At 33.3% G+C, this 16,102-nt stretch overlaps 2 protein-coding genes across 2 annotated transcripts; one reads left to right on the forward strand and one right to left on the reverse strand.

Annotated features, from left to right (window-relative positions):
* The first annotated feature begins 7,997 nt into the window (after positions 1-7,997).
* On the forward strand, positions 7,998-14,368 carry LOC134279406 (uncharacterized). The gene is made up of 8 exons (XM_062761799.1): positions 7,998-8,091; positions 8,589-9,542; positions 9,710-9,814; positions 9,964-10,083; positions 11,680-11,781; positions 13,419-13,628; positions 13,714-13,861; positions 14,094-14,368. The coding sequence occupies exons 1-8, from the start codon at positions 8,073-8,075 to the stop codon at positions 14,257-14,259; spliced, it is 1,824 nt and encodes a 607-aa protein (XP_062617783.1). The 5' UTR covers positions 7,998-8,072; the 3' UTR covers positions 14,260-14,368.
* On the reverse strand, positions 14,360-15,841 carry LOC134279407 (uncharacterized). The gene is made up of 2 exons (XM_062761800.1): positions 15,462-15,841; positions 14,360-15,071 (listed from the first exon to the last, which is right to left on the reverse strand). Exons 1-2 carry the CDS (start codon positions 15,806-15,808, stop codon positions 14,429-14,431), a joined length of 990 nt encoding a protein of 329 aa, XP_062617784.1. The 5' UTR covers positions 15,809-15,841; the 3' UTR covers positions 14,360-14,428.
* Between the last annotated feature and the right edge of the window lie 261 nt (positions 15,842-16,102).

Genomic DNA, 16,102 nt, shown 5'->3' on the forward strand with positions numbered 1-16,102 from the left:
CGAGAGTTATATCAACTAATCGATTTGATACGCAAAAGCATGATCAACAATTTATAAAACTTGATAAGTTAATGACAAACAGGTTGATGAAACAAGAATATAGGTTGTCTCTTTAAAGTCATGATTTCGTATGATCTATGACCGATACAATGACCATGTCAGCAAATACAAGTTGTCATTGACCGGTTGGCAGGCGGTGACTGATCATGGCACCTGATCCCACCTCTAATGTTTTGGAGGTACGTTTTTGCTCTGCTCCTATTTTGTATTGTTTTGTGGACTTTTGATCTTGAATACAGTTCGTTATCTCCATATATTTCATTAGTCACTGACGTTTTTCATACATTTAGTTAGGCTATGATTTACACTCTGAATTGTCTACGTATTTTCGTTATTTCTTATTTATGACGAGGGGTACCCAGTGGTTTTCACCGGTCGCAACGGATGTTAACGCCACCATGACACCTCTGATGTTTTGAAGGTCTGTGTTTGCTTTGCTTCAATTTTTTTTTATATTTTTACAGACATAATTTGAGCTTGAATACAGTTCGTTATCTCCATATTTTTTAAGGATGGGAAAATAAGTTTGACAACAAAATCGTCATGTGTTAACACACGGGCGTGACCGGATTGAAATGGAATGCCCATTCATTTCCTCCAATTGATCCCACATTTGGTGGGATCTTTTACATCTTTAACGCATTCATTTTGTAAGATTTAAAGTTCAATGTCTTCATCTACTAAGGCGAAGATTTACCATTTATAAGATCAAGATAGAGTTGTCAGTTACTGTAAAAGCAAAGATATTCGTGGGAGATTGAATTTCGTTTATTTCGTTATTAACAATTATCAACGAAACTAAATCCCAAATGAAATTTTTATATGACTATATAATGAATAGGGCTACTTTCAAAATAACGAAATTAAATGACCACGAAGCTATTTTAGATGACAAATCAACGAAATATTATCCCCACGAAAATTTTTGCTTCTACAGTATCAACGCTGTAGCACTAGACATCGTGAAGAGCGCTTAAATTTAAATTGATGAGATTTATAATAAGAGAAATTTATAGGATGCAATGACATTTCATTGATTAGATAATATCGTATTATGGTTAAGTTGTTATCAGACAGTCTGCTTTGTAACCATCAAGGGACCGTTTGGTATAGGTGACGAATATTTAATCTTCTTAATGTGACGGCTCCGTTATATTTCTATTATGGACTAGAAGTTCATTTAACATGTCACCCTCCTACAAAAGTTAACCGTAAATATTATCTGAAATTGTCTTGAATCTGTTTTATTTGCCCGCTTTGAGACAAATAGAAGCTTTCTTCATCAAAGAGATTTTTATTTTCTATAAAATTAAATGCATTCATTTGCAAATTAAAATTCTGTGTTCAAGCCTAAAACTTGACATACAATTCCATTCTATATGATATGATTCACAGGTAGGAATGGAAAATTTTGGTCATATGGTAAATCAAGAAAAGGCATTCCCAGACATAACTATGTAATAATTCTTGTCAGTAGACTTTTATGTAATAAATAAGTATTTAATATCAATATCCAAAAATACAAACAAATATATTTGACGGTCTAACGAGAAGATCTAATTTGAAAGCGAAATTTACGTTGCAGTTTTTACACTTTGATAATATAAACTATCAAAACAGTGACATGGGAAGATACAATCGTAATTGTCATTATATTGTACACGACAAAAAGAGAAGGCGTTATGAATGTAAATTTATAGAATTGTGACACTGTCCGCCGAGTGAGTTAATAAAAATTGGCTTTATAAAGACCTCTACGTGAACACAGCCTTCATTATAAGCCTCGGGGGATTCTGAACAACTGAAGGGTAACTAAATGGGGAAATCTCTCAAATAATACTAGTACGTATAATCTTTTATCAGTACATTCTAAAATCTTTTCTTTTTTTAATTTTCAGACATTTACTAAACCCGTTATGCTAAAACTCTTGTGGATTTTAAGCTTGGTCGCAATGTACACAGTGGTTGGTACGGAGCCTTATTGCATCTGTGACAAGGCATACTTTAACTGTAGAGTGAGGTGTTTTTCTGTGAACCAAATGTTCCTCGCCAAGTGTTCCAGAAGGTGTAGTCATTACTATTTGTCCTGTTTCAAAGACTGTATTTGACAAATAATGACATCACGGACAAAATGTGAAAGGAAATGACGATAATTGTAAACTCTCCACTCAACTGTACCTCAGAACACATCAACTTTTGTAAAAAGTCTGAAGTAAATGCAAATCTTATTATACAATTTTTGGATTGTTTATAATAACGAGGAAACGTAGTAAAACCTGATGAGGTAACGTGTCTATAACCTACCATATTGTTAAGCGTATGTCAGAAGCAAACATTTTTAAACATTGCAAAACTTTTTTAATATTGGATTTTTTAAAACAAAATCACAATATTGTATACAGAGAAATACCCCCCCTCCGTTTTATTTTCACCCCTTTCGCCCTTGTAACAAATCAGCGAATTTAAAACGGAGCGAATTCAAGGTTCACAGTATACATTTTAACCAGAACTGTGATGCAGCGAATTGAAAACGGGGCAAAATCGTTAGCTAGTGTAAAAGGGCGAAAATAACCCTGAATGCAGTATAAATCATGGAATTTGCGTAAGAATGAAATTTACTTTTTTTTAAAAAAGTTTCGGCAAACTGTAAGTTACTTTCATTTGATTTCGAATAAAAACACAAATAAGATTATGATCGGAATGTACCGGTATTTGTGTTTAACATACTGTATATTTTGCCATTATCTTATTTTTTTTTATACCAAGGATAGATGATAAACACACAAAATGGACGCCTGGATCGGTAAACATTTTCTTCTATTTAGTTTGTAAATTATTCAACCAATAAATTTCTAGACAATTAAGAGATTAAAAGCTTTGTGTGCTGATTTAAATTTAGCCTCTGCATCCATTCTTTTGAATGAATACAATTTTTGTCACTTTCAATTTCTTTATTATTAACATTTGAATGAAATTTTCAAATCTGTGCGAATAAAGTTAATCACTTTTCTCCTTTGAATTTGACTTGAAATTAATTTTCCAGATTTTTGAAATTTGTTTTATCATTTTTCCGTAATAATTTTTGTCTTATTTCTAAGAAACGTGTAGTATTTCAGTAATTTGTAAATAGTTTGTAAATTAATGAAATATTTATAAGGCGAAAACTGTCCCAAGTTGTGTTATTTCGCCTAATAAAGGTTAAATTAAGATGCTACAGTCCTTATAATTTATTTTTGTGAAGTCAATAAGACAATTTTTCCTCCAAAAATGGTGTCTTCAATTAAGCATATTTTAAAAGTAATGTCAATCGGAGTAATACCTTTTTGACGTAGCTAATTGTGACGTAGGCAACTTATGGTATACGAGATAGACTAAATGTTTTAGCCAATAAAATGACGTGTCACAACTTAAATTAAATTATTAGAAATTATGTATAACTAGAACAGTCCATAGTTCTAAACTAAGAAAATTTGTCAAAAATACTTGTGCCCTAAACAATCTTATTGTGTCAGAAGGGAAAAGAACAGCTTTGTGTTTTACTACTAGTATATCAGGACTTTTGTTTAACAAAACAGTAAATTAATATGAATTGTATTGTTTAAATGTTAGTACAGTTTGATTTTGAATACATTTTCAATTCATTTTTCAACATTAAAATGATTCGATCTTCTATCAACCTTACCCATCTTCGAAAAGGTCAATTTCTTTTTATATCATGAACAGAGGTCGATGAAACAATTTCTTATTTTAAACGATCTTTATTTTCTGATTGAAAAAAAAATATATTTAGTTTATGGAGATCACGACTTGCAATAATCCCTTGGAATTCATATCGGTACCAGTTGTGTTCCGTTGTTAGCAGATCTAGACCTATTTATGATAAATGTGATGACTTTAACTTTCAACAAGGATACCAAAAGTCTCGTTTGAAGTCATTATTTAGGAAGTTTTTGTATCAAAACAATGATTTTATTGACAAATACAACCTATCATTGAGTCAAAAGCTGACTGACCTGTCTTTGTTACTACATGTTTTACACCCTCATTGTCTAAATTGTCTACAGTTTTTCTCGATTGTCTTATCATAGCAAAGGGCACTAGGCGGATGTGATCGGTCGGTAGAGGATGCTCATTCATTCGTGGCACCTGATACCACTTCTGATGAATTTTTCCTTGCTCTTCATTTGTATTGTTTGAATGGACTTTTGTGCTTGAATACTGTACGGTATTTCCATATAATGGTAAGTTTGTGACATGCTGCAATGAATTTATACCATGTAATTAAATAATGAAATGTGAAATTGCTTCTTCAGTTGTTATTATGCGTATAAATAATGTAGCTGTTTTTTTCTACATTCCCTAACAATCAAACAAAAAGATATATATCACTGGTTGACTGAAAGAAAAGACAATGTCTTTCTTTAATAATGAATAATTTTTCAATCATAACTTTACATATGAGTGTCAAAATAAATAGGAGTTAAGGAATGTTAAATTTTGTTCACAGTATACCATTCAAGAGTTTACAGCAGTTATGACATTGCTTTTGGTCAACATAATAATTTAACATCTTATATTAATGATGTCAGACACTACCCCTATTAAAACAAGATTAACAAAAAATTATTCTATAACTTGCATATCAAAATTGTCTTACAAGTACTACGTGTATCTTGCATCATGACTTACTTCCCTTGCATGGTGCAGGCTGACATAATTAAAATTGCATGTATGAAACAGAAATATGTCACCGTAATGTCGTAATAAAATAATCATTTAAGAATGGTTGAGTTCGTTTAATGTTGTGGACGTCATCATATGTTACCTCGACATAAATGAGCAACAGTTCTATTCTTTTTTTTTTTTTTTACACTTTACAGGTGATGTTTTTTACACTTTACAGGTGATGGGTTAGCGGTATTCTAGTACTTATAAAAGATCGTGGTTTTCATAGAAGAAATAAAGTCGATGCAAATACTTATAAAAATTTTCCATAATAGATTTACGTATCAAATATTTTTTAAAATATGCTCTCTCAGCACGCCATTTTTTTCATTATTATTATATCAATATATTTTTTACAAAAGGTTTTATATTTCTGAAACAACAAATATCCAAGTTACCATGAACATTGAATTATCCATTTGTGTTTTATTCAAACAAGGTGTTTTAAACAGGAAATAAATCTCGAGTAGATTTTGTTGATTTTATTTTCTTGAATGGAGATTAGGCAAATTAATGGTAATAATGAAAATTAATTTTTAGAATTTTTGCTTTGAACACCTACATGCAATGCAAATTAAAAACGTCCAACTGAATGCAATTATGGGGTAATTTATTTGTCGGCATAAGATAAATGTAGAATCAGAAATTTTGTTTCGGGGTGTATTCAATTCAAAATACATATACTTATTTCCAAAAATACCCCAGTAACAATATTCAAATCAGAATAATATTTAGTTGTTTCTACTAACACTTTCAGGGGAATATTTCAAATATTAGATATGGATTTTTATGACTTAGTCTTTAATAGGGGAAAATGATAACATTGTTCATACTTCATATCTTTTTTAAAATGTTTTTTTTTCTAAGGAAAAAAGTCATCATTGATTAATTATTTTAAAAATTTGACCATACAAACATAGTTTCTGATTGTTTGAAATTTTCCTGGAATATATGAAGATAACAGACAGTATTCAAGCTCAAAAATCCATTAAACAATACAATATTGGAGCAAAGCAAACACCTTCAAAATAGCACAAGTTAGATAAGGTGCCACTGAAGAGTGAGCATCTTATGCCGAACTGTCACACCCGTCCTGTGCTCCTTTTCATGATCTAGAAATAACTAACAAATCCTTTGAAAATTCAGTGTGTATTGTGACGTTACCTATTTTCGATAGTATCCTAATTTCGATAGGCTAATTTTTTTAACAATAAACCAGAAACCCTTCCGTAATTTTTCTGAAGTCTTATCCCAAAATTATCATCAGATGCATGAAGTGTATTAAAGCCAAAAAAATTGAAAATTATGCCATTTAGTGAGGTAAGATTCTATTTTTCTCTTTATCTATTCAAATCACGCCCTTTTCTCATAATGCAAAATAATTCACTCTAAAACCCTATCTCCTAAGCCTGAAAACAACATCTGATGATTTAATGTTATCGTCTGTTAAAAAGCTCTGTGTTATGGCCTAAAAATAGGTGAGCCTCACTTTGGGCTAACTTCCGCATAAAAAATAAAGTATGGAAGCCTGTTACATGTATTTTATTTTTAAATTTTGATATATTTCAATGTTTTCAGTTTTGTTTCTGTTGCTTTAATGTTCGTTTCTTTGTAAATATTTTCCACCAAAAGAGGAAATTACAAGAACTATTACAGGCCAAAGGCTGTGGATAATGCTTTCCAAGCAGACAATGGCTCTTTGCTTGAAATTTTAATTTTATAAAATTTCAACCAAAAAATTAAAAAAATTAATGTTAAAATTAATCATATTTTATTTGTTGTTAAGTTTATAGTTGAAAACAGGACAACAAAAATCCAATACCATAAAAAAGGACAAAAAACATATAAAAGAAAATAAAAACCCACACAAAATAACATAATTCGATGTTTTTATGACAATAACTGTGCGCCATACTTGCTATCGAAAAAAGGTGACGTCATTCAAAACAACTCGGATTATGGCGGATCCAAAGAAAGTTGAAACAGTACTGAAATTCTTGATTAAAAAAAAAAAAATTAATGTCTGAATATATTTATTTATTGTTGACTAATAATACATAAATAATTGAGGTGAGAAAAACATAGATGCCTAGATGAATTTTTTGACTCAAGTTTTACACTATGGAAAACCGGTAACGCCAGGATATATAATGGCCTAACAATTAGTATGAAAAACCGTCAGTCAGCATTTGACTTAATGATAAATAACATTTATTGGTAAGGTTATTGCATCGACCATAGAACTTACATGTAAATCGAGATGCTGACATTCTTGTTTCGTTTACTTGTTTGTCAGCAACTTACCCCATTTTAGAAATTGTTCACATGTAGAGCATGCTCTTTAGTATCGAATCACCTGAGAGATATAAACCCCGTATTCAGTTGATGAAGGTATATTACTGCATAAATAAGGGAAGTTGATGATTGAAAAATGAAAGTCAACACGTATATCTTGATATCAAGCTTTGTTTTTAGATTTCGATTAACGCCTTTATCTAGTCAAATATCCAGATATTCAACAGATGTGTCAGAATCTGTGGTGTCTTTAATTTCGAGCACAACTAGGTATATTTCATCGACATAGAAATGGAAATGAGGAGGAATGCCGTACCAGAACTTTATTTCAATAATCTTTAAGATATCCCTGTGAAGTGTACACATTAAAAGGCCGATTTAAGCTCTGAATTATTTTATATTAATTTTTTTCAAATGTTTTTCGTAAAACTGAAAATAATGATGTTTTAATTGCAATTAAGATGTTTTCGATTTAAACTTTGCTGTTAATGAATGTATCAAATGAATTATGTAAGGAAAAGCCAGATAAACATTTAAATTTTTTTACTAAAAAATTATTAATGAAAATGAAACAATTTTTTAAAAATAATTTCAAGTGTTAAACCATTCATCACCTAATTTGCGAATAAATCTTTTTTTATTTTCTCTGAAAATCACCTTTATAAATCTTTTCAAATGGTATTGGTCTTTCAATGTTGAAACCATAATTTTAAATGGATGTCGTAAAGATCTATGAAATGAAATTCTGATCTGGCCTTCCTCCTTAATTTTAAATCAACCACAAACTTCGTCCATAAGCGTTCGGATTAACGCGGCTTTATTGTTAATCATCGTGAAGGAAGTTTTTCTTTGTACAAAAAGTTAAACCTACCTGAAGAAGGTTTCAACTGCGGAAGTTTTTTTAAACACTCTTATCAGCTTTTTCGGAACAACCGAGAATTCTGGATTTGTTAGGTTGGTTTTGGATTTTACAGGCCTAAAATATCGATTGCATGGACCAATTCTATGCAGGTAAGTGTACCCATCTCTAAAAAATGTAACATAATTTTAAAAGGAAGGAATGGGTTAGTGCTATTTGATGGCACCTTAAAGTGCAAAATCAATACTTGAAGTTAATTCCAGGTTGATTTTTTCTACAAATGAACAGTACTGTAGTTTACTGATGTTCTATGCGTCGTTCTAGGCTGTTGATACAGACATTAATCATCGCAGTAGGCTATTGATAACAAAAAATTACTAACTACATGTAGTGTAATATAAGATGGTCTCACAATTGTCTATAGATATGAAAAATGAAGAAAGAATTTAACTAAAAATCAGTACATCATATTTATTATTGGAATTACTTTTTTTCTTAATACGCAGATTAATTTATGAGCATTACATGTACATATATTCACTACTGTGAGTTAGACAGGAATCTATTCATTCTTGTTAACATGCCTATAGAATGACTCCTATAATTTTTGTATTGCAGAATTCCTTTGAGAGTTAATATTGATTGTCAGTTTTAGATTTCATCATGGAAAGCAATAACGATGCAGAATTCAGTGATTTGTGCCAGAAGATCAAAGAGGAGGTCTGTGCTGTAAATTGTTCTGATCTTCTAGATGACGCTGTGGAAATGCATATTGAATTGATATGGAACACCATTGATAGAATAAAAAGAAACAAAGAAACCCTCTCAATTATAGTTGATTCTTTAGTGGAAAACAATTTGAAAGGACTCACAGAAAATGGGTTGTCGTTGTTGTTGGAAAAGAAGGAAGAGCTCGCTACTATGGAGGGCGCTGCCTCTCAGAATGTTCGGAGTTTTCTGTCCGTTGTCTGGATTGTGACGGACTCCTCTTCCTTGTTCTGTCATCAGTTAGTCTGTTCTTCTGTTGCTATTCAAAAGACCTCACAATTACTAGATTTTCTTAAGGATACTACTCCAAATGAATCTGTGTTGTTTTTAGTTAAGTTTATTTTAGGATGTTGGCATAACTGCCTCAGACACGTGTCCTCAGCGGCTCAGTATCATTTCAGAGAACTTGATATCAATACGATAACACATAAGACAATAGCTAAGTTTGAGGACAGTCCTATGATTCTGGCGAAGGGTATCCTTGTCTTGTCATATCTACTGACAGAAAATGACGAGGAAGAGGAGGGACTGCTGGAAACCAACATACTGGGGTTTATTATTCAGATTCTCAGTCAGGCCGTGAGGGCCGGGGACAGGGTGTCACGGAGACATGGAATGAGTGTCCAGGAGGTGCTCCAAGGGATAAATAACCTCTCTGAAAATGACAAAAATAAAGAGGAACTCGTGACAACAGGTGCTCTACCAATTCTAGTCCAAATCCTGAAAGACAAACTAAATCCAGGGGAGGTTATACAAACTCTCATGATTATTTGGCGAATTTCTTTCTTGAATCAAAATTTTTCTAGAATCATATCCGAACCAGATTTAATTAGTGGTAAGTAATGATGTCTTTTTGCTTAAATTAATTTAATCTATAATCTAAATATATGCCATGAAAGCTTTTTCATGCGTAAAGAAAGATAATATTTATTACACAGACCTTCATATATTTGTTTTCAGAAAATGGATGTACAAAACGATTAAGTAACGTTTTGTTTATAGTTGTAGAACGTCTTCAGTTTGACGAAAATGAAAAGATACGACATTCCGCCACTGGTGCATTGTGGGAAATTAAACAACGCAATCTTAAAAATTATTCTATAAATGGTATAGTTGTTATCTCTAATACAGATCGAAAATTTTCTGTGATTCTAATTCATCTTTTATTACATAGGTAAATGATATATACATGTATAATATATAATATGTATGAATATGATCTACCAAAAAAGTTCAATATTTATCATCCGCCATAGATGACCCTCGACCTCACGTGATGATCAGCTACCAGTGGGATTCACAACACGTGATGCTAAAGGTCAAGGACTCCCTAAAACAAGCCGGCTACAAAGTGTGGATGGATGTGGAAAACATAAGTCAGTACTGAAATTATGTCTGTAGTCGGTTTATATCTTTATATTAGTCAATATATCAAAAGAAAATATATGAGCTAGAAGATGAAGAAAAGCATCAAAAGTCAGTATCAGTACTGAGTGCTACGTACAATTCAAATAAAAGTTACAACAAGAGGCCCAGGGGCCACAGCGCTCACCTGAGCACATATTTACCCCCCCCCCCTTCCAGGCGATAATCATTTGAACAAACTTGAATCTACACTACCTGAGGATGATTCCATCTAAATACCCCGGGTATCACTAATCATAGCTTTGAAGTACCTGGGTACTTGAAAAGAAGAATTTAAAAGGTTTCCCGATATATCCCTATGTAAAACTTGGGTCGGCCATTTTGGCCCCACCCTATTCCCAGGGCCGGGGGGTCATGATTTGTACAAACTTGAATCTACACTACCTGAGGATGATTCCACATGAGTTTCATCTTTCCTGGCCCAGTGGTTCTGGAGAAGAAGATTTTTAAAGATTTTCCCCATTTTGGCCCCATCCTTGCCCCGGGGGTCATGACTTGAACAAACTTGAATCTACACTACCTGAGGATGATTCCACATGAGTTTCATCTTTCCTGGCCCAGTGGTTCTGGAGAAAAAGATTTTTAAAGTGTGGACCCTTGGATGATTTGGAAAACTATAATGCTTCCACATGAGTTTCATCTTTCATAGCACAGTGGTTCTGGAGAAGAAAATTTTTAAAATATATATTCCTGTAGTCGGCCATTTTGGCCCCACCCTTGCCCCGGAGGTCATGATTTGAACAAACTTGAATCTACACTACCTGAGGATGATTCCACATGAGTTTCATCTTTCCTGGCCCAGTTGTTCTGGAGAAGAAGATTTTTAAAGATTTTCCCTATATATTCCTATGTAAAAAGCCCCATCAAAAGAATCTACACTACCTGAGGATGCTTCCACATGAGTCACTAGCCCATTCTGGAGAAGAAAATTTTTAAAGATTTTTCCTATATATTCCTATGTAAAAAGTCGGCCATTTTGGGACTTGAACAAATGAGGATGATTCCACATGAGTTTCATCTTTCCTGGCCCAGTGGTTCTGGAGAAAAAGATTTTTAAAGATTTCCCCTATATATTCCTATGTAAAACTTTGGTCGGCCATTTTGGCCCCACCCTTTAAATACACTATACATGAGTTTCATCTTTCATGCACAGTGGTTCTGGAGAAGAAAATTTTTAAAGATTTTTCTTATATATTCCTAATTAATGATTTGAACAAACTTGAATCTACATTCTTATTTCTAATGATCTTTCCTGGCCCAGTTGTTCTGGAGAAGAAGATTTTTGATATTGAGGATGCTTCCACATGTTTCATCTCTCCTGACCCAGCGGTTCTGGAGAAGAAGATTTTTTAAAAAATTACAGATTGATCTCCCCTTTTTTCTTAAAATGACTGTGTTGAAATTGCAACGACGTCTTTGACAAATTAACTATCCTCTTGACTTCAAAGTTTAAATATACACTTGACTTTTAATGAACCACAAACATGACAAATATGAAATAAATCTTTTGTTTTACCTTTAATGACGATTGATTTTATGCAGTGTAGGCGGATCCACGGTGGAGGCGATGTCCCTGGCCATCGAGAACGCGGCTGTTGTGCTCGTTTGTATGTCACAGAAATACAAAGAAAGTCCTAACTGTAGATCAGGTAATTGTGTGTGTCACAGGTGAAAATAAGGTAATTTTTATGTCACAAAATACAATAAATTAATTAATAATTAAAAAGGTGAACATCAGTTATAGTTCTGTATAAAGTAACAGGTGGGTCACAAAAATTAAATATGTGTGTGTCGGAAAACTCTGTATATATGTTAAAAAATACAAGGAAAGTATATCACATAAATAAAAAAAAAAACTGTAGATCAAAACAGGTAATTGTATGTGTCACAAAATACAATAGAGTAATTCTGTCTCTCACAAAAATATAATTAAGGACCAGGTGAACGTCAGTTATAGTTCTGTATGTTACAACATACAATAAAGTAACAGGTGAAAATTAGGTAATTCAGTATGTCACAAAAATACAATAAAGTAACAGGTGAATATAAGGTAATTCTGTATGTCACAAAAATACAATAAAGGACCAGGTGATCACTAGGTAATTCTAAACATCACAAAAATACAATTAAGTAACAGGTGAACATCAGGTAATTCTTTATGTCACAAAAATACAGTAAAGTAAAAGGGTGAACATCAGTTATAGTTCTGTATGTCACAAATATACAGTAATAAAAGTAACAGTTGAAAATTCGGTAATTCTGTATGTCACAAAAATTAGCAATCGCCACGCTCGACTTTGAAGTGAAAGTGCCAGCTATAGCCTCGTGTCAGCGGCAGGCGCTGGGAAAATTTTGTTTGTTAAACAATATACAATCAATCAATCAATCAATCAAAAATTGAATACAAAAGAGTGTCAGCTATAGCTATTTTTAGCACAGGGGCATGAAGGAGAGTTGGTATAAAAATTCCGTATGTCATAAAGGTTAAATTGGACAACATGCATAATTATGTTAAATTTTGACAATATATCGACAACGCGGCTCCAAGTTGTGAGAGATCGGAAAATCCAATTTCGAAATACTTTTTTTACTAAATGATAGTAATCAGCATGTATGTCAAAGTGTGATAAATATTCCTTATTAAAAGAATCATCTACACACATAAAAAAGAATAATCAATCAAACCTTTATATCCATATTGGCATATTTTATTTGCTTCAGTATACAAATAATTCTACAAATTCAGTCAAGGGGATCCGAACCCCCCACCCCACCCCCTGTGGTTGGTAAGATTGATAAAGGTAAAATAATAAAAATTTGTATCTACATTAAATAACTCTAAAAGTTGCTTTAATAAAGAACAACAGAGTTTATGTATAAAGTATTTTTTTTTAAAACATTATTTTTCTCGCCGTCAGAATTTTTATTAAAGCAACTTTCAGAGTGTAATGTTATCAATCCGGAAGACAAGCCCCTATGTATTCAGCATGTGTGAAAAATTTATGTGTCATTATCTGTGATAAATATTCCAAGAATACACACTTAATAAAGAATAATCCCAGACCTCTATATGCATATTTTATTTCTTACATTGTTGTAACATTTGTATACATTTAAGTGTGTCTAAAAATTTGAAGTGTGTGTTGATTTGTGTAATGTGTTTTTTTTTTTTTACATTTTAGAGGCGGATGATTGCTGTAACGTGTTTTATTTTAACATTTTAGAAGCAGAGTAAATTTACAAATTCTGGAAGTGTGTGTTGATTGCTGTGCTTTCTACATTTTAGAGGCGGAGTATGCGTACAAACTCCGGAAATGCGTGGTTCCCCTCCGACTTGAGCCTCGGTACGTTCCAGACGGGTGGCTAGGGTTAATAATAGGAACCAAACTCTACTTTGACTTCACTGCAGAAAAAAGATTTGATTTCATGGTGGGAAATCTAATCAAAGAACTCGGCTCAAGGGGTCGAATATTTAATATGCCCGATAGCACTGATGGTATGTTTCCGTTCCAAGAAAAATATCTCTTACATTTATCGTTTTATCTCTTACAAAAATACTCGACTTTTCTGATTTTATATAGGCAAAGAAAAGCTTGAGCGACACGACACGGTGAACGGTGACAACTCATTACGTGAGGGACAAAACGGGGAGAATGTTTATTTGCAATGGACCGGAGCCCGGATAAAGGAATGGATTGATAGCTGTAACCTATCAAGTCCAATCGAAAGGTGAGAAAACATTAGTGTCTTCACTAGGAAACGACATTGATATATGCATAATTCCTTCTCTTTCTGACTCTCAGATCTGGTGTTTAATATAACAGAGAACAAACTCTATATGGGGATTAAATATAAGGAAAGATACGCATATATGTATATTGCATTAAAACATGTAATTAATAATAAATTTGAAATACACATTGTTCTTAGCCAGTGACCTATCACTGATTTCTTTTTGTAGACTCTATGACCTAGACCCTGAGCTTCTGTCTGAACTACTCCACCTACAGTCTACTTCACCAGGCTCGCTGTACAATGTCCTTAGATCTGATCTTCTCTTGAGTGGCCTGGATGTTATCAAATTCTCTAAGGAACTCAGAAAACTTGCTGATAACAAGCATATATAAACCAAATGAAACGTACACTAATATATTGTACTTTTAAAAAATAATGTTAATGTCAGCATGTTTTATTATCAATTCACAATCTAAAACTGATGAAAATGTTAAATTTAATTAATTTTACAAGAAGGGATTAACTTTTATTATTGAAAATGATATATTCGGCATTAATAGATTAAAACTTTGGAAGGTCTTTGAATTCAAAGAATCCTTTATCTTCCATTTGTTTCAAGACCCAAGGACCGTACTTCAAAATGGAGTTTGGTTTTCCTTCTTTAGATTGGGTTACAATATTAACGTTGATATCGGCATCAAATCGAGGCTCTAAGAAAAACGGTACGGAGAATCTATCAACACCAATGTCAAGGACTCTGTGTTGTGTTGCAATGAAACGACCTCCAACCATTTTACTTAAAAGGTCACCCACATTCATAACTAGGCCATTAGGGATTGGACGAACAGGCAGCCATTTTCTTTCCGGGGTCATAACCTCAAGTCCAGGAAAATGGAATGTTGCCAAAAGAGTTAAGAAACACGAGTCTGTATGTACGGGTGTGGTTACAACCTTTCCGTCCTCTATGATAGCATTCTCAGGTGGTTTACCGTTCCACGGGGGATAATGTTGCAACCGAAAAGTTGTACATGGTTTGTCCTTAAACAGATATTCAAATACATTTTCTTTAAATCCCAATCCGTTAGATGCAAGCTTAAGAATATCCATGGCAACCTGATGCAAAACCCAATACATGTTTATCATCGTTGCCTTAAATTCAAAGTCTCCATTTTCTGGCGGCCATATAGACTTTTCGTAAAACCAGGGGTGCGTTCAACAGCGTATCGGCTAACCTAGCAGCTAAGTAGTAGATATCTATTTCTATTGAACGGACAGCTAACCTAGCTGCTAAATGTTAGATTTTGAATAAAGATAAATCAGTAAAAACTTTTTACTGGATCAAATAAAGTTTATTTCAGGCGAAAATATGTATTTAAATTTACATTTAATTCACTTAAATATAGGAAATAAACCTCCTTTTTGTTAAAATCTTGAATGCTGCAAATTTGTAACCAAGGAAACTATCTTGGATTTGGGACGTAGCATTAAATATTTATGCTAGGTCTCCATACGTAGCAGCTAGGTTAGCTCTCCGTTCAAGAGCGTAGCTTTACGTAGCAGCTACGTAGCAGCTACGCTGTTGAACGCACCCCAGTTTCCGCTGATGACGTCAGTGTCGTCTGGCGACACGTCAGCAGCTATCTCAAACCCCTCCTTCCTGCTCGGTAAATTCTCCACCACCGGGAAGTATCCGCGATACACATTGCTATTTTCTTTGTTAAACGACCTTTTTAAAAGAGCCTTTTTGATTTCCCAGGGTCGATTGAAAAACCATTCGCAGCAGTGTTTCAATTTCCCCACCTCAAAATTTGGAATATTAACAATCCCTAGGAATCCAACACTCTCTAGAGCACTGACGACTTCGTTGCCTCCTTCTGCTGGGTCCTTTAAGGCCTCATCGAAGTTCAATATCGGAAGATTAAAATACTCCTCCTTCGACATGTCCACAAATTTCTGAGGATTAATGCATGTATCGTTATCTGCTATCTCAGATAGATAGACGAGATAAAGGACCTCGGTCATCAATCATGTCAGTTGATAATTACGAGGGGTGATAAAAAAAGTCGCGAATTAATTGAATAACTTCCATAAAAAAAACAATATTTGGTTTCAGTGTTGATTATATTTTAAATCAACCACCGTTCTGCTCATGCGCGAATCACGTGATATAGGCGGACACGTGACCCCTTTCAGCGTTCTGTCACAAAAGCAGGAAGATATTTCTGAGTTTTATGT

This window comes from Saccostrea cucullata, unplaced genomic scaffold (assembly GCF_032062105.1).
Source record: "Saccostrea cucullata isolate Sc308-1 unplaced genomic scaffold, CSIRO_AGI_Scuc_v1 ctg472, whole genome shotgun sequence".
In the NCBI taxonomy this organism is placed as follows: Eukaryota; Metazoa; Mollusca; class Bivalvia; order Ostreida; family Ostreidae; genus Saccostrea; species Saccostrea cuccullata.

Coding starts and splice junctions, on each gene's coding strand:
- LOC134279407 (XM_062761800.1), bottom strand. CDS start 15,808: ATGTCGAAGGAGGAGTATTTTAATCTTCCGATATTGAACTTCGATGAG. Junction 15,072..15,461: donor ACTGACGTCATCAGCGGAAA/CTGGGGTGCGTT, acceptor TTGAACGCACCC/CTGGTTTTACGAAAAGTCTA.
- LOC134279406 (XM_062761799.1), top strand. Junction 9,543..9,709: donor CGAACCAGATTTAATTAGTG/GTAAGTAATGAT, acceptor TTTTGTTTATAG/TTGTAGAACGTCTTCAGTTT. Junction 13,862..14,093: donor CTATCAAGTCCAATCGAAAG/GTGAGAAAACAT, acceptor TTCTTTTTGTAG/ACTCTATGACCTAGACCCTG.